At 42.3% G+C, this 19,663-nt stretch overlaps 1 protein-coding gene across 7 annotated transcripts in view; it reads left to right on the top strand.

Moving 5' to 3' along the window:
* usp45 (ubiquitin specific peptidase 45) overlaps positions 1-19,663 on the top strand; it is a 174,317-nt gene that overhangs the window by 72,091 nt on the left and 82,563 nt on the right. For all 7 annotated transcript variants that reach the window (XR_015079571.1, XM_085997447.1, XM_085997444.1 and 4 more), the window contains exons 6-8: positions 6,013-6,161; positions 11,563-11,658; positions 14,695-14,825. Coding sequence is in view for 6 of the 7 variants with exons in the window: in XM_085997447.1 (XP_085853573.1) it covers positions 6,013-6,161; positions 11,563-11,658; positions 14,695-14,825 (376 nt within the window). In the remaining variant the exon portion in view is untranslated. The remainder of the gene's footprint in view (positions 1-6,012; positions 6,162-11,562; positions 11,659-14,694; positions 14,826-19,663) is intronic.

Genomic DNA, 19,663 nt, shown 5'->3' with positions numbered 1-19,663 from the left:
CATAGAGGCAACTTTAGCAGTGGAGAAATTGTGGGATGCCGTGTCGTGGTCAGACCAAATTGAAATGCCAAGAATGTCAATAGATGTCAAAAGGTTATGGGGGAATCATTAAAGGTGGGAGGGTAGAACTCAATGTATTGAGCTTTCAAATGAGTGCTTACTATTCTCATGTTACATTCCTGTGTGTGCTATTTTTGCGAAGATGTTAAGAGGTGGTTGGTTAGATTTGAGAGACTTGCAAGATTTGAAAGAAGCAAGATTTTCAAATCCTCCATAAAGGGCATGGAGAAGATCCAGATGTAGTGATTCAGCAATTGCACTGCGAAAGGAATGGAGATCATGTGTGATCTAAAGAAAGCTGATAACTGTAAAGTGGAATCATCAAATAAATGATGTGCTTGGATATTGAGTGGGAGTGATCATTGAGGCAAGGGGACAGTGCAGGCAAAAGTGGTTTGAACAATGGTTACAGTTCTCTGAAGATAAGATGCCACTAAGTGTTAAAAGATACCTTGTAGAATCACCTGTTGGATTAGAAATCTATGCATAAATTTTGTAGATCATAACCTGCCCTGGGTGTAACACCCTATTTGGCAGTGGATTGAAATGGATTTTTTCTGATTCCTAGAGGGAGGGTAGGAAAATAATATTGGCCCAGAAATTCGGGTCGGGGGCTTCCCGCGGGTGCAAGCCCCCGACCTGCACTTACCTTGCACGCCGGCAGTTGAGCTGTAGGGCCCCATGGAATTCCGATCCGGGGCCTGGCCCAGCTGCCGGCGCGCAGTGCTTGCGTATCCCAGGGGCGCAGTTAGTTCGATGAGTCCCCTGGGATCACGTGGGCCATGGGCAGCTAATCGGAGCAGGGAATGCTCCATTCATAAGACTTGACAGGAAGTGCTGTCAAGACTTATAAATACTACGGCCCCAAAATAGCACTAAACCTTTAAATAACATTTTTTTTAAATCACATTTTTTAAATAAACTATAAATTACATTAAATAACTATTTTAAACAATAATTTAAATTTTTGAAAAATATAATTTTATATTCTAATGGGGCTAAAAATAAACTTACCTTGCTTTAAAGTATTTAAAAATAATAAACCTGTGGAAAAAATGTTTTAATTTTAATTAATTGACCACTTACCTTGTAAAAAGCAGGCCTTACGCCTGCTTTTTACATTTCTAAATTCTAAAGACTTATTACCCTCACGGAAAAACCTGTTTTAAAAAAAAAACAAAAAAAAACCACCGAAGTTCCATGCGCACGCGCTGCCTCGCACATGTTCGACCTCTGAACCTCTTCGTTCAGAGGAACGGAAGTGCCGGTTTCCTGCGCATGTGCAGTGCATGCAAGAAACCGGCACTTCCATCGGGCCTATGGGTGAGTACCCAGCTCATACTCGCCCGTGGAGACCCGAATTTCTGGGCCAAATTAGTTCACGTGTCTAGTTCAAGTTTCACATTGGCAGACAAACAAAGCAAGTGCTTGCATTTATATAATAAAAACAGAAAATGCTGGAAATACTCAGCAGGTCAGGCAGCATCTGTGGAGAGAGAAACAGAGTTAACGTTTCAGGTCGATGACCCTTCGTCAGAACCCTTGCATTTATATAGTGTTTTCAGGATGTCCCAAAGCACTTTACAGCCAATGGATTACTTTGGAAGTACAGTCATTGTTATGTAGACTAATATAGCAGTTAATTATTACACAGCAAATCAATTAATTACCAGATAATCTGTTTTTTTGGTGCTGGTTAAGGGAGAAATATTGGCTAAAAACACATGGTGAATTCCCTGCTCTTTGAAATAATGCCATGGGATTTTTTACATCCATATGAGCAGGCAGCCAGGGCCTCAGTTTAATGTCTTATCCAAAAGTTAGCACATCTAACTATACAACACTTCCTCAGTGCTGCACTGAAGTGTCAGATTTTGTGCTCATGCCCTGGAGTGGGGCTTGAACCCTTCTGACACAGATGTGAGCGCTATCAACTGAACGAAGCTGACACTTTGCGGCCTGGAAATGAGTTGTCAGTTTTCCAAATCTAGAAATAAAATGTTCCATAGGACGACATCAAGAAGGGGAAGAAAGAATTCCATTAAACTACATTTATTGTGATGTTTTAATTGTTTCTGCTGTTCAGATCAATCTGATAACTCAAGATATTGAGCACTATGGGCATGGTAATCTAGTTATGATGATACTGGACCAGCAACCCTGAGATCGTGAGTTGAAATCCCAGAATGGTAAATTTTGAAATTTGAATTCAAAGCAAGTCTAGTAATTTGTTAGTGCCCAAAGATGACAATGAAAGCCGCTAGATTGTAGTAAAAATTCAAATGGTTCACCAGCGTCCTTCAGGGAATGGAACCTGCCATCCCCATCTGGTCAGGCCAACATGTAACTCACTAATGGTTGACTCTTAATGTGCTCAGGGTAAGTAGAGGTGGGCAATAAATACTGCCTTGTTGGTGTCCCGTCCCAGGAGCAAATTTAAAAAAAATGTTAGGGTAGATTTTTCTACTTGCCACCTGGGTGTAAAACTGGAGGATTGGCTGCCTGTTATAGAAACCACTTGATTTTCATTATCATTGTTTTCAATGGGAAACAAAATCGGGCGGTTTCTATTTTGAGTGACTGAAAGCTTTACACCCATGTAGCATGTTAAAATTCTACCCCGTTTAATTTTAACAAAGCAGTTGAAAATTTGTAACTTGCAGCTTGAAAGGTTGGCACCTTGGTTTGGTAATTTTTGTCACATTAAGCTAGTAAAAGGAATACAGTGCATGGGGAAGAAAATTGATGCAAAATATGTTCCCCCTTCCTATCCGTAAGGGCTGTTCGTTCATTAATTACTACTGGTGGAGAATAATCTTGAAGTGACAGGCATTATTACAGTTTGAAGTAGACCATTTGATGAGAATAGATGTGCTTGGGTAATGCCAACCCCTGATGTTTTCCTTAAGGATGTCCACCAGGCAGAATGGTTAGCACAATTTTTGTTCCTGAATGACGTTCAGGAGCTGCAATTAATTCCCTAAAATTATGCTGTATGAGTTTCACTGTTACGTAGCAGAATTCCTCTATTTACTGCCTTAAGAAACCAATAACATCCAGTTGGCATTCAGGGATGAAAGCTAGGTCGATCATATGTTCTGCCTGCCAAACTTGCTGTTGGGAACTGAGTGACATCAGCTAAGTACATCCATTCTTGGAATATGATGGTTTCCTTGGGATGTTTCGAGCAACCTCTTAGTAAAAGATTCAAGTTAATATTAAGATTCATAGGAATAAGTTAGTTAGCAATTGTATTTTGTGAGAACTTGGTGAATAATTACTTTGCAGTAAAAATACCTATCTCCTTGCCACACTTCCCCTTTTTTTTAAAAAAACCCTACACTTTCCCTTTCAGTTAATTTCAGTCTTACACAGGCAACCTACAAGAAGAGGATTAAATTCATAAGAATATGAAAGAAATTGTTTACAGATATAAAAAATTTAGAATTAAAACAATTTTTGTGCGCAGTATTTGAAAAAATTGAAGATGTAGACCATTCACACTATAAAAGATCTTATTTTTCTGATTGTTATGTTCTGAGAAGGCTTAAACTGAACAACATACCGAGTAAGAAATAAAAATGCTTGGTATAATATATTTAGAACATTTTATTTTACAACAGAACTGTTGGAAAAACATATTCATTGTATTTATTACAAAGCTTTGCTACGTATTACTGTTTTTTGGTACAAAATATAATGTAGTAGTAATGGTCATCCTGAATGACTATAATTGCCAACAATTCACTACTTGAACAGAAAGGCCATTTATCTTTAGGTTCATCTAAATAGCATTGGCACCACTAGCACCGCAATTTGTACATTATCTCAGCCATACCATTTTCCTGCACAAAAGCCTTTTATGTAAAGTTCTGTACACTGCAGTGTAAATAGAACAATCTGGAGCAAACAATCAAATTACTTATTTTCCATAAATAAGCTTCGTAGTGATTATATTCATATGCTCTAAATAACAAACGAAAAGGTGACTTTTTGTTAACTCATCAGTAAACTATATGATGGTTTCTTAACTCCCAATTCGAGACATTATTCTATTCACCTTCACTCTGTGGCTTCCGGAGCCTATTAAATCCTTAGGTTTTTAACATGCTATTTATTTTTGACATACATTGCTCATCAATACTTAACACTGAAGATGTCAAATGTTCTTATTTGTTATTTATAGTAACTTTGGCATTATGAAAGTTGCTATATAGTCTACTAGTCCAGGCAAGTCCATGGCATTCCTGTAGGCTAGGAATTAATGATGCCCATCTCCTTCCTGCCCACTCAGCTCTTAAGTGATATGGCAAATAGATTAGCTCGGTCTCCATGCTGGTTGCACTTTCTGCTGGGAAATTTCAGACATCTGTTTAGCTTTCTAGTTCGAATCAAACAGTGCTTCCTTTTGCAGCTGGGCCCAACACAACAGATCTTGTGCTGGCGGCGAAAAACTTTCAGCTGTCATCTGTGATCACAGATGACGGCGACTATGTTCACAATTGAATATTTAATACTAATCCTATTAAGACTTAAAATAAGTACTTGTACACAACAATTTAGGATATATGTATGATTGCACAAAAATAAACATTGGGTGCCACTTATTGGATGTTCTTCCTAATTGAAATACTTAACTACTTGAAATATGTAGCAATTGTTAAGGTTCTTAACCAATAAGCATCTTAGGGTTGCAAACAAATCTCTATTAGGATAAATTGAGATGTTTGAGGCTCCCCGTTCTTGATGATCTACTTATGTTTAAAATTATCTTTCTATACTTTAATAAATGATACTAAAGAAAATTCCTTTTTATTTTGCCTTTTTCCTAGACCCTTAAGAGATTTTTGTTTCTCATTTGTTTAGAATTGTTCAAAATTATTTTGGGAAAATCAGGGATGTGCAATTTTTCTTTTTATTCTGTAATACTTCTGTGTTACCAAGTAACTGGGAGGATTTTGTTTTCGATGTATAGCGCTTGCATATCTTTTATAAATCTGTTTAAATTCAAGATTACACGTTGCAGTAATTTATGCACCTTCCAACATCATCCCACCACCAACACATCTCCACTCTCTATTTTCCAAAGGTATTGTTCCCTCCATGATACACTGGTTCACTCTACTGCTACCTTTCACCTAGCAACTTCCTGTGCAAGCATAGGCAATGTAACGCCTGTCCATTCACCACCTCTCATGCCACTACACCGGTCCCCAAAAACTCCTTCCATGTAAGATAGCAATTTACATGCACTTCCTTGAATCTCGTGTACTATATCCACTGCTCACAGTACAGCTCCCTCTATACTGGAGAGACCAAACACAGATTAGGGAACCACTTTGCCATCTGTCCATAAGTGCAACCCCGAGTTTCCTGCTGCTTGCTACTTCAACTATGGTACAGTTGCAGAGGCTTAAGATATTCAGGTGCTTAATTGATTGTACCTTTAAAAAAAACTGCCTTATTTTCTTGCTTTCACTACTTGAGAAGCTAAAAAGATGAAAGCCTATGGATTGAGCTATATCTATATCTTCTCATGTTCCTCCTCATGATTGTGTCATTGCCATCATATTCTGCATTCCAATTCTTGATTCCCATAGCTGTTCCAAACCCTACAGTTTCAAGTGTGCATCTGTAAAAATGTTTAATTTGGTAGGCAAATTAAGGTATATTGGTTGTTGTATATTCTGATCATCACTCAGGATTTCAGTATGTTAGGCATCAAGCAGATCTGAAAGTAGAAAGCAGTAGAATACTATGACATGTAAGTGGAACAACTTTAAGGCAGGGGATTGGTGGGGTAAATCCATGTGTACTATTTTAAATAAAAGACAATTTGAAATATGCTTGAAATGTTTTCCAGTATCTGAATGTGTCTGTTCTCCATCTTATGGTATATATTTAATAATGCTAATATTTTTGTAAAATCTATGTGTTTGAATCTTTTTATAGGTTTAAATTCTAAATTGATGAAAGGTCGAGATGAAAATTCAGATAGCAGTGAAACCGTGAGAGGAAAACATACAGTCAACAATGTAGCTGTTCCTGTCAAAGGACTAAGCAATTTAGGAAATACTTGCTTCTTTAATGCTGTTATGCAAGTAAGAAACTGAAACAAAATATTTTCCTCTTGTATATATTCCTAGTTTGTTCACTTTTGTGTTTTACTTCCATTGCATTTTCTCTACAATAATGAATACCTGGAAGTAATCCTTTTATTTTCATGCAGTATTTAGCATAAGCAATAAGCGAGAGAAAATGCACAAACCACAATGCTTGTAGGAGGGAGACAAAATTTGTTTCCAGAGAAAGTTTTGAATTGGTGCATCAGGAGGTGGGATATTTTACTGTGATCTAATTTAGAACTTGAAGCTGTGCAGACTGGGAAGTGTAAAATTAAGCTTAGCAAAGATTAGAAATATTTGGTTCCAGGATAGTATTATGCCCGTGTATAATTGAGACACGGACTGCAGGAGTTGATTATAACAAGTCTTTACTGAATGGAGACAACCTGGAAACTGAAACTACAGAAGCCTGCTAGGGCCTTTTATACAGGGGTGGTCACTGCTGGTACTGCAGTCTGAGACCAGTTATTCCCTTAAAGGTACATACACAACAATTCCTCCCCTTTTAGATAAACAGTACATAACATTCATTTAACAACTAAATAATAACTAATTACAATTACAATTATGGTTGCTAGATACATTGGTTGAAGTTAAGCAATTATAAGTTCAGTCTTTGAGGAGGCTTCCTGATTCTGTCTGGATAACGCTTCTTTGGGATATCAGGTTCTTCTGGCAAGGTTGAGTCGGGATCAATGTCGTTGTTTGGTTCGTCTGCTGCCAATATCACCGATTCTGCGGTAGATGCAATTGGTACTTCGGTTTCATCGCCAGGTGTATCAGATCGTGGTATGGAGTTGCCGTTTTCCAGTGACTCTAGAATCTGGTCAGCATGGCGTCTTACAATGCTCTCTCCAACGTCCACGGTATACATTAGAGGTCCTTGCCGTGTACAGATCGTTCCTGGCTGCCATTTCTCTGTGCGGTAGTCCCGGGCCAAAACTGGTTGACCTATCTTAAAACTCCTGGTCGGCCTTTCATTCATATTCTGAAACTGCCTGTTCTCCACATCTCTTCTGACGTTTGGCTTAACCAAATCCAAGCGGCATCGTAGTCTTCGATTGAAGAACATCATGGCTGGAGTTTGGTTGGTAACCGCATGTGTCGCATTCCGGTAGGCAAACAAGAAGTTATCCACCTTCTGTTGTAGGGGTATATCTTCATTACACATTGCCTTGATAGCCTTCTTGAATGTTTGAACAAACCTCTCGGCCAATCCATTAGTGGCTGGATGATATGGGGCGGATGTGTAATGCTTAACACCATTGTTCTTTAAGAACCTCCGGAACTCTTCAGACACAAACTGTGGTCCATTGTCAGAGCAAATCTGTTCAGGCAGCCCATTCCTGGTGAATATGGTTCATAAGACTGAGATAGTTTTTTCTGTGGTGGTTGAGGACATTTTTATTACCTCTGGCCACTTTGAATGTGCATCCACCGCAATTAAAAACATCGAGTCCATAAAGGGACCAGCAAAATCAATGTGCACCCTTTGCCATGGAGATGAGGGCCACTCCAATGGATGTAGAGGGGCTTGTGGTGGGGCGTTTTGGACCTTCTGGCATCCTGTACCGCTCTTGGTCATCTCTTCGATTTCTCTATCGATTCCCGGCCACCACACAAACGCTCTGGCTAAGTTCTTCATTTTTACCCCTCCCAGATGACCCTCATGAAGCTCATTGAGCACTCTATCCTTCAATTTGGGTGGAATTACTACTCTGGATCCACACATCAAGGTTCCTCTGCACACTGACAGCTGTTCTCTTCTCGGCGAGAATGCTGGCAGCAGTGGTTCGCCATGTGCTGGCCATCCCTTCACCGTTAAATCATAGACCCAGGAGAGTGTCGGGTCATTTCGTGTTTCCTTTTCTATGTTTGCATTCGTCACAGGGAGACATTCGACTATGGTCGAGTGGAATAACTCCACTGGATCCATTGCCAGTTCTTTTTCCACGGTAGTCGCGACAATCCATCAGCATTCCCATGCTGTTTAGTTCCTTTGTACTCGATGTCATATTGGTGTGCCCCTAGGAAAAGGGACCACCTCTGTAGCCGTTGTGCCGTCATTATCGGGACGCCCTTCTGAGGGTTGAAAATGGAGACGAGAGGTTGATGATCAGTTAGTAGAGTAAATTTCTGACCGTGCAGGTAGTGATTGAACTTCTTCACCCCCCACACCAGGCTGAGGGCCTCTCTGTCAATCTGGGCATAGTTACGCTCGGCTGAAGTTAACGAGCGTGACGTAAAAGCTATCGGCCTCTCTGAACCATCAAGGAATTTATGTGACAGTACCGCCCCAATGCCGTAGGGAGACGCATCACACGCCAGTCTTATCGGTAGTGATGGGTTGTAGTGAGCCAATACTTCTCTTGAAGTGATTAGATCCTTACTCTTCTGAAAGGCCCGCTTACATTCATCGCTCCATTTCCAAGCTACTCCCGTTCGTAGTAGGGCGTTTAGTGGATGCAGAATTGTGGACAAATTCGGCAAAAACTTATGGTAGTAATTCACCAATCCAAGGAATGACCCCAGTTGCGACACATTTTCAGGCGCTGGAGCCTTAACCACCGCTTCAATTTTGTCAGGGGACTTATGCAACCTCTCTTCATCAATCACGTGGCCACAATACGATATCTGTTTCTTAAAAAACTCGCACTTGGGGCGATTGGCTCGTAGCCCATGTTCACGTAGTCTAGTGAGCACCTGCTCTAGGTTGGCAAGGTGTTCACTGTCATCTTCACTTGTCACTAGGATGTCGTCCAAGTAACAGAGTCCCCGGAATTCCTTGCAGGACTTGTTCCATCGCTCTTTGCCATATCGCCGGAGCTGATGCTACTCGGAATACCAGTCGATTATACTGGTAAAGACCTTTGTGAGTGTTTATCGTGAGATACTTCCTAGAGGATTCTTCAACCTCCATCTGCAAATATGCTTGTGCTAGGTCAATTTTTGTAAAATGCTTCCCTCCAGATAGTGAGGCGAAGATATCTTCTATCCTTGGAAGAGGATATTGTACTGTGTGAAGGACTGGGTTCACCGTCACCTTGAAGTCCCCACAGATGCGAACCTTCCTTGGCTCCTCAGACTTATTGTTTAACGTTTTCTTCATGACAGGAACGATGGGTGTCGCCCACTCGCTCCAGTCTACCTTAGATAACACGTCTGCATTCTCCAGCTCTGCCTCGACGGCTGGGCGAATTGCATATGGTACCGGCCTTTCTTTGAAAAACTTGGGAATTGCATTCTCCTCTATTTTTATCGAGGTGGTTATGCCTTTAAGAGTGCCCAGTTCTTGTTGAAATACCTCTTTGGCGTCAGCTAAGATTGTTGACAATCGTCCAGGAGTGACGTCGTCATCCTTTTTACCAGCCACCATCAGTGCCTGAATGGAGTGCCAGTCTAAACTTATCTTTCTGATCCATTCACGTCCCAATAACGGTGGTCCACCATCTTGCAGAATGTAGAGATACAATTTCCGTATTTTCTTGCCGTTGTATTCGACAGGCACCCTTATTTTTCCTCTGGGGTATACTTTTTGCCCCGTATACGTCCTCAAGACAATGGATGTCTCTCTCAAGGGTATGTGTGAGAATAGCCGCTCGTAGTCTCGTCGATTCATGACGGTTAGAGCTGATCCTGTATCCAATTCCATTTTGACTTGGGACCCTGCTATTGTGAGGGTGACCCAAATGGTTCGGTGATCCTCTTTTGCGATTACGTTGTGAAGTTTGAGACAGCTTAGTCTCTTGTTCCCGGATTCACTATCGCTCATCTGGTCTTCGGAACTACTGTCCGTCATCTTTTGTACTTTCCTGTACAGTTCCTTAGTAGCCTTTTTGTTGTCGTTGGTCTTCTTCCCAGACCTGCAAACTCGTGCAATCTGTCCCATCTTTCCGCATTGCCTGCATATTTTGTCCTTGGACCAGCAGTCCTTCTGGTCATGGTTTGTTCTGCCGCAGCGATAACATTTTGCAAATCCCCGTGTCATTTCATGGGTGCCGTATTCCTGTGGCTTTTGTTGTATTTCCGCAGCTCCCCTTGCTGCTGCTTCGTACGATACTGCCACGCTGAAAGCCTTATCTAGCGTCAGCTCTTTCTCTGAGAGTAACCTCTTCTGGGTTCCTTCACTCAGGAGTCCACAGACAAATTTGTCCCGTAAGGTATCTGCCAGTCCTGCTCCGAACTGGCTGTGCTTTGATAGCTTGCGTAGTTCCGTAAGGTAATCAGCATTGCTCTCATTTTTATGCTGATTTCTCCTGTGGAATTTAAATCTTTCTGCTATCAGCAGCGGTGTTGGATTTAGGTGTTCCTGGAGGATAGCAACAATTTCGTTAAAACTCTTCGCCTTCGGTTTGGCTGGAGTAATCAGGTCCCGCAATAGGCCGTACGTTCTTGCGCCCATTAAATTTAGCAATACCGATGCCTTTTTTTCATCGGCTATTTCGTTTGCCTCGCAATATACCTCGACTCTTTCCACATACGTGGTCCAGTCTTCTATTGCATTATCGAAGGCAGTGATATCGCCAGTCTTTGGCATCTTGAAAATCTAAGATGGCGCCTCCCGCGCTTTGCCTTCGTCCCCGATGGATCAAAATGGCGCCTCCCGCGCTTTTCCTTCTTCCCCGCCGAGTTAAGATGGCGCCTCCTGCGCTTTCCCGCTGCTGCCAACGCTGTTGCTGGCGATTATATTTATTTTACTATCCTGTAATGGCGACGCCCTATGGTCTTCGCGCCTCCCCGATCGCTGCTGTCAACGCCGCTCTCTGCGGTATTTTTATTTTTCTATCGCGCTTCAATATTTGCTCCGTCAATTGAAGAACCGTTCCCGTCGTGGAGCGGACCCTCTGGGACACTTCCCTCCCTCTTCTTAGGTCCGAACGCAGCCCGGCTTCGAAGCACCGGCCGCGCCCTGTGTACTCCACCCTCTCTCTCTTTGCTTCCCGACTCGCTGCCCGGCCCCGTTGCAGAGCCACCCGATCGAGTTCTAGCCCGCCGCAGCCCAGGAGTTTCTTTGGATTATTTTTTTTCTTTCTTCTGGCTTCGACCTTCAATAACGTCGTCTGAGGTGCTGCCGAGTTGCAGGTAAGTTCGTTTCTTACTTGTCGCCAGTATTATGTCCGTGTATAATTGAGACACGGACTGCAGGAGTTGATTATAACAAGTCCTTACTGAATGGAGACAACCTGGAAACTGAAACTACAGAAGCCTGCTAGGGCCTTTTATACAGGGGTGGTCACTGCCGGTACTGCAGTCTGAGACCAGTTATTCCCTTAAAGGTACATACACAACAGATAGGACACTTGGTTTTTTTTTCACCTTTGTTGTATATTTGATCACATGAATTTTGTTTATAGTAATGTAAGCACATTTTTTTCAGAACGTGGCTCAGACCCATATGCTTAGCGATCTTATGCATGAGATGAAGGAAAAGGGGACAAAGCTGAAGATCTGTCCACCCACGGAGTCAAATTTGGTAGGTGATGGAATTGCTGTACTAAACTATTATTTTAATTCAACATCCTATACAGATTGCTGGAGTTGAGCCAAGCTGGATTCAAAGTCCTGGGGAAAGTACATGGTGCAAAGCACCTAGTGACCTTTTATTGACATTGGTGTGCATCTTCAATTGGCACTAAATTATCTCTGCTTCCAATGCTGTATAAAAACCATATGCACCTGTCTGAGCTCATTTTCCCCCCAGCCAGGAACAAAATTCTCTACAAGTAGCATCATCTATTTGTGGGATCTTAATTTTTTTTCACATTTGTTTGTTAGTGTATAGAGTAGTAAAAAAATGTAAATGGTTTACTCATTTTAAGAGTTTGTATTTTCAAAATAGAATTTCCAAACAGCTGAAAGTGATCAGACTTAATTGTGGTCAACTCTTATTGTTAGTGTACTCATTGCTAGAATTTTGAAAAAAAATTCTTAAATTTTTATTATTGCCATTCTTTTACTTTTAGTATTAGTTGACCAACGTCTTTAGTTTTCTTAGTTGTTCTCCATTTTCTTGTATTTTCCATGCCTTACATCAACTGGTACTGACCCAGTCGATTGCAAGCCAATCAAAGGACTTTAAACATTGCAATAAATGCAGCAAAGTTTTCATGATAGCTGATGGCCATGAAAAATGCTTTCAGTGCCTGCTGCCTTGATACAAAACTACCAGGATATTTTGTGCTATTCAGGAGAAAATTGAGAAAAAGGGCAGGTGCAGGTATAAAACTACCACTTTGCATGCCTAAACCCGGAACTTGCGGGCGTATGCGCACCTCGTACGCACCCATAGGGGTCGCAAATTATGGCCCATAGTGTCTTTCATGACCTTAGGATGCCCCAAAGTGCTTTACAGCCAATGAAGTACTTTTGAAATCTAGTCACTATTGTAATGTAGGACACTCAGCAGCCAATTTGCGTGCATAATTTCCCACAGACAGCAATGAGATAATGACCAGATAATCTCTCTCAGTGATAATGATTGAGGGATATATATTGGCCAGGACACCAGGGAGAATTCCCCATCTCTTCAAATAGTGCCATGGGATCTTTTATGTTCACCTGAGAAGGCAGATGTGGCCTTGGTTTAATGTCTCATCCGAAAGACAACATCTCTGACAGTGCAGCACTCACTCAGTACTGCACTGCAGTGTTTACCTAGATTATGTGCTCGCATCTCTGGTGTGGTACTTGAACCCACAACCTTCTGACTCAAAGGCAAGAAGGCAAGAGTGCTACCAATGAGCCAAGGCTGACACTTCAGATTGAGATCATTTGTACCTTCTCGATCTGCCCCATTGGAGATTCCCTGGTATCAGCTTGAGTCCCTCAGTGGTGCTGGTCAGTGCCAAAACATTTACACAGCTGGTAGCGATCAAGCAAGGTCTCCCTAGAGGTTTCACGGAGCCCTCCAGCACCTTGTTTCATCACTTCAGGTCACACAAAACTCAGCATAAGGTGTTGATCCTCATTTGGTGTCCTTTTATTTGGCGAACATCTCTCTTTGGTCCCCATTGTAATGGTTCCTACCACAAGGATGGATACTAAAAATGTGGGTGGGAACACAAATCTTCCAATTTATTACAGATCTGAGTCCATTCTTGATGCATTTCCTACAACTCCTGAGGAAGGGGGTGGGGTGGGGGATGGAATTTGGGCCACTGGTGTGTTCAGGTTCCTAGCATGTTAAGACTGTCCTCTGTGCAATCTCCACTTGTATAGCAGGAGGCTGTTCATTGAGACGTTGTCCTCAATCCTCAGTTATTAAACTCTTACTTTAGCTGCAATTATTCCCACCACTGGAATCAAGTCAGCAAATTTTCCATCTACAGGGGCCCATCCAGACATGTGCTCTCATTCTCTGGCCACAGAATTAGAGCGCATGTCTCCCAAGAAAGTAGAGAACGATCTGCTGAGCTTCATTTATTTGATCATGGAGCCAAACGTTTTTGACATGTTCAATGTTCGGGTGGTCCAGAGCTTAAACATCACAGCCCAAGAAGATCCTGCACTTCACATCTGTCAAAGACCTGATTCTAAGACCTTTATATACCTTTTTGATACCTGCCTTCCTTTTGGCTGTTGGCAAGGAAGTCTGAGCTGATATGTGTAAGCAGCCCAGGGTATTAACCAAGATAGATAAGACCTACTAAGTTCAATTGCACTTTGCCCTTTTGTGCTAATAGACCTGGTACAAAGAAGCATGGTATAGCCATGTTTCTTAGTAATGCTCTGTGACACACTCCAGAGCAGGAGTGCCAAAACTGAGCCCTGGCAAACAGCCTTTGAAGCCCAGGTAATTCTCTCCTTTTTGCACTTATATTTCATATTTGCTGATTTATCCTTTAATTTTATGGGGACCTAGAGATTTGGGAAAGGCTGTTCATAGCTTTGTTGCCTCATTGTTGGATGAATCCTAAATCAGACACCAAGATCTGTAATATTGAGATATATTCAAATGAATAAGAATGGAATTAATATTTGGCCTATGAGATTCTATGTGGCCTACAGAGATAAAAAGCTTGGATAGCTCTGCTCTACAGCAACAGGATTCAATTTGGTGGCACATTTTGGGGGAAGGAAGGAAGAGAGATTTGCATGTCGAGCATTTCAGGTGTTTGGCAACACCAACTGAATGCGTGGATCATGTGGGTATCATCCATTATCAGGCCCCGATAAATAAATGTATAAAAGATACAGTAAGAAGTGAGGGCAAGGAAGCATGGGTCCCTATGAAATTTCAAAAATCTTACAAGATTTACTGTCCGTGAAAATGTCTGTCGATATTTAATCCTCTTAAGTATGTGTGGCCTCAGAATATTAACATCAGGATTAAAAGATTTTCTTCTCTCGTTTCTTTAGCCCCCCTCTTTCCCCCCCCCCCCCCCCCCCAACCGCCCAATAATCAAACAAACTTTATATTACTTACTAAATACTTGTGGTTTATAATGCAGATAAGTATGAAAGTTGCGCTATAACACTCACAACTGGTTCTTTTTTTGTTTATGTGCAGGATCCATTGATGATAATACTCCCTAGCCCTGGATCTTTGACCTCAGCTGTGTATTTGTTCCTTCATAGTATGAAAGAAGCAGGAAAAGGACCACTGGCTCCAAGAGTACTTTTCAGCCAGTTATGTCAGAAGTAAGTGCATCAGAGGAATACATTTATGTAGTGTCTTAACACATCTGCAGACAGCCCAAAGCACTTCATATCTAATGAATTACTTTTAGAGTGTAGTCACTGTTCTATAAGCAAATGTGGCAGCCAGCTTATGCACTGCAAGATCCCACAAACAGCAAATGAGATATATTACCAGTTAATTTGTATTTGGTTGTAGTTGAGGGAGGTATGTTGGCTAGGACACTGGGAGAACTATTTGCTGTTTTTCAACAACAGCCATGGGGTAATTTATGTCAACTTTTAACACAGGGGCTCAGTTTTAACCTCTCATCTAAAAGATGGCATTCCCAACAATGCAGTATTCCTCATTATTTCATGAAGTGTCAGCCTATACTGCGCGCAGCCAAGAATATATGCTCAAGTCCAGTAAGGGCTGATCTAAGGTTTAAATTCCATAATTTAAATTATATGTTTGGTGAAGCTATGGAGGTAATTTTAACCGCAAAAACGAATGGGTTTGGTTTGGGTGGGAAGTTAAAAAGCTGAAATTCAGAAACAGGAACCCAACCCGCCCACTTCCAGTTTTAACGGAGGTGGGATGAGGGGCGGGTGGCCAATCCATTCTCGAGAGGTGGGTTGGTCATTTAAGTATTTCAATGAGGCCGCGTGCCTTCATTTTAACACTGATTCCAAACTTCACCCCCGTCCCACACGGAACATGCCTCGGAGGTAAGATAGGGGCCCATAATTCTGTGTTTTCCCTCATTCATTCACCTTTCACATACAAAATGGTTTCAGCCATCATCCTGTAGGAGAAAACCTTCAAAGGACACGCTCACTTTAAGTATAATATATAGTTAGGTGGCCTTCCTCCACTTTTCCATCATAAGGTCAGAAGTGGGGATGTTCGCTGATGGTTGCACAGTGTAAAGTTCCATTCGTAACTCCTGGACAACTTTCAGGCTTGGGCTGATAAGTGGCAAGTAACATTCGCTCCAACAAGAGAAAGTCTGACCACCGCCCCTTAACATTCAATGGCATTACCATCGTAGAATCCCCCACCATCAACATTCATGGTGTCACCATTGACTAGAAACTTAACTGGACCAGCCACAAATAATGTGGCTACAAGAGCAGGTTAGAGGCTGGGCATTCTGCGGCGAGTGACTCACCTGACTCCCAAAGCGTTTCCACCATCTATAAGGCACAACTCAGGAGTGTAATGGAATAATCTCCACTTGCCTGGATGAGTGCAGCTCCAACAACACTCAAGAAACTCAGCACTATCCAGGACAAAGCAGCCCACTTGATCAGCACCCCGTCCACCACCTTAAACATTCACTCCCTCCACCATCGGCGCACCGTGTCTGCAGTGTGCACCATCTACAAGATGCACTGCAGTAACTTGCCAAGGCTTCTTCGACAGCACCTCCCAAACCCGCGAGCTCTACCACCTAGAAGGACAAGGGCAGCAGACGCATGGGAACACCACCACCTCCAAGTACCCCTTCAATTCACATACCATCCTGACTTGGAAATATATCGCTGTTCCTTCATTGTCGCTGGGTCAAAATCCTGGAAAACTCTAGTGAGTACCTTCACTACACGGACTGAGTGGGTCAAGAAGGCAGCTCACCACCACCTTCTCAAGGGCAGTTAGGGATGGGCAATTAATGCTGGCCTTGCCAGTGATGTCCACACCCCATGAATGGATTTAAAAAAAAGCCAAGCCTTAGTTAATTTCTCTGTCGTCAGCAGCACATCTCTATCTTCTACATCAGCAGAAGTTCAAATATTAACTGGTTTATGTTTTATAGCCCAAACATTTGAAGCTTTGTTACATAAGAGTATTTTTCATTTCTTACTTTTGTTGCACAAGATCATCATCACCTCCAGGGTACTGTGAGGGTGTGTTACATCTTCCATTTTATTTCACTCTGAATTTCAGGGCAGTGGTTTTCTGGGGACAGGCTGAGGATGTCAATGGAGCCTTTTGAAAAGCGAAATGTAGAAATTATTGCTTTCTTAGGCTTTTCTCAGAAAGGTTCCATTAGGGCAGGAAAATTCAAGGTTCTGCTTCTACTTTGTAGCTCCTAAAAGTATTGGGGCTACAAAGTAGTGTACGAGGAACAAATCTTTTTGAACCTAAGTCATTGCCTTTTGAGGCACAGCCTCTCTTAATGTTCTCCGAGTTAGCCTCCCTATCTTAATCCTTGACAAGCTTCAACTCAACCAAATGTTGAAGCTTATTTCCTCACCCACACAAAGTTCACACTTCCTTCACCCCATCTTCTCCCGTAGCTTGCCACGCCTGACTGAGTTAGAAGTTTTTAGCACAAAAGACGACCATTTGGCCCATCGTATCTGTGCTGGCTCTTTGCTAAAGCAATCCAAAACTCATTCCACTTTCTTGCTCTGTCCTCATAGCCCTGTATCTTCCTATACTTGAAAATGTTTACCTTGTTGTCAAATCCCTCCATGGTCTTGCCATGTCCAACCTTCTTGCCTTCCGAACCTACACATAACTTCTTCTAATACTGAGCTGCTTTTGTCCCCACTCCCTCTGTTCCAACATTCAGCCTCTGGAACATCTTGCCCAGTTCCCTCTGTCTAGCCACCTGTTTTTAAAATGCTTCTCTTCAACTGTGCTAGCCCCCAACCCTAATCATTTCCATTTTCTCCTTCTCCCCACTTGTTTGGATCCACCATTTCTTTTCTTGATGAAAAGCACTTTAGATGTTTCCCTGTATGTGAGCAGCTGTATAGAAAGGCAAGTTATTGAACTTAAAAGCCTTGTGCGCCTTCATTCTACTGAAAACTTAACATGGTTACCTTTCTTCTAATTATCCAGCAATGCAGTGGTGAGAGTGGCTTACTACAGTTGACCTCAAAGGTGCGTGTTTTCATATAGTTATCAGAGACTCCCATGGGAGATATTTCAGATCAACAGTCAAGGAATGTACTGTCTGTCAGTACAAGTTACCATCACTCAGAGTGACTTAGTTGCTTGAAGTTTTACCAAGTGCCTGTCTGAAGTAGAAACCTTTCTAAGGCAGCATAAACTGCACATTTGACCATAATCAATTCGGAGGAATCCCAACTGCGTTTATTCCGGATAGCATCCTTTGCAAGCAGGACAGATAGCATCCTGTATAAGCAGGATTGAGAGTCCCACATGGTATGTTACCTACCTGGTGCCAGGGTGAGGGACATCTCAAACCAGCTTGAAAAGATATTGGAGAGGGAGGGGGAGGATCCAGTCATTGTGGTCCATGTTAGGCAAATGGTTCTGTTTGGAGAGTATCAGGAACTAGGAGTTAAATTTTAAAAAACACGACCTTAAGGGCTATAATCTCTGGATTATTACCTGAGCCACGTGCAAATTAGCATAGGGATAAGCTGATTAGCGAGGTGAACATGTGGCTGAAGGAGAGGTGTAGGAAAGAGGGGTTCCATTTCATGGGACACTGGCACCAGTATTGGGACAGGAAGGAACTGTACCATTGGGACGAGCTCCACCTGAACCGGGCCGAGAGTAGGGTCCAAGTGGAAAGGATAAATAGGACTAACAGAAGGACTTTAAACTTGTAACTGGAATGGGGGGGAGGTGCTCAGGTGGAAAATGTAGTATAAATAATAGTTCAAAAACAAATGAAAGATGAGAGTAGAGTAACAGACATAAATTGTGCTTTAGGCGCAACAGGTAAAGGGAAAACTCAAGGATGTAAAGTGATTAAACCAGGGGAGAGAAATAAGAAATAAGAAACATGTGAGTAAAACATTAGAGCTGAAGGACAGGTTAGGGTGTGTGGCCCAAATAAGCGTTCTTTATACAAACACATGGTTATAAGGAACAAATTGAATGAACTACAGGCGCAAATTCAAGTTGGAGGGTATGACATGGCAGCCAATACTGAGACATGGCTGCAAGACGGTCAGGACTGGGAACTAAATGGCCCAGAAATTCCGATCGCAGGCCTCCTGCGGGCGGAGGGCTGCGATCTGGAAAAATCTGCGCCTGGACCGGAGGGCTCCCGGGAGGCGCAGAGTTCCGTTGCTGACCCTCTCCAAACTGCCGGTTCGCAGGGCCCACGTATCCCAGAGGCGCAGGCGGTTCGCAGCATTCCTGGGATCATGTGGAGCCAATCAGAGAAGGGAATCTCCCTTCATACATTTGACAGGAAGACCTGTCAAATATATGAATAGAGATCACCCCCAAAACATAGTAAAATTTAAATACCTTTTTTTTTTAAATCACATTTTTAAAATTACTTTAAATTACAATAAATTAAGTATTTTAAACAAAAAATTTATTTTTTGAAAAAAATCAAGTATTTAACGGGGCTAAAATAAACTTACCTTTCTTTAAAGTATTTTTAAATGATAAATCAGTGGAAATTTTTTAAAAACTTTTTTTCAACTCTTATCCTGGTAAAAGCAGGCCTTGCGCCTGCTTTTACCAGGCGCAAGAATTGTAAGTGCTTTCTGCGGGCGGAGGGTCTCCAAAAAACGGAACTCTCCACCCGCAGAGGCCCTTCTCCCAGGCAGCCGGAGGATCTGTCAAGAGCTTTCTTAACAGATCGGAAATGCCGGTTTCCAGCGCATGTGCAGTGCATGTCTGAAATCGGCATTTCCGATATCCCTACGGGTGTGTACACACCCGTAGGGATCGGAATTTCTAGACTGGATCATTGGGTCTGCTTCTGGGACAGGTGGGACTTGTACAAGTCGGACGGTTTACACCTGAACCAGAGGGGAACCAATATCCTTGCGGGGAGGTTTGCTAGCACTGCTGGGGGGGGTTTAAACTAACTCGGCAGGGGGATGGGATACAGAGTGGAGCTATAGTAGGGGGTGAT

This window comes from Somniosus microcephalus, chromosome 9 (assembly GCF_052327205.1).
Source record: "Somniosus microcephalus isolate GS21.2 chromosome 9, FLI_Smic_1.0, whole genome shotgun sequence".
Classification (NCBI taxonomy): Eukaryota; Metazoa; Chordata; class Chondrichthyes; order Squaliformes; family Somniosidae; genus Somniosus; species Somniosus microcephalus.
The sequence above is the reverse complement of the archived record's forward strand: the minus strand, read 5'-3'. Positions and strand labels throughout refer to the sequence as shown.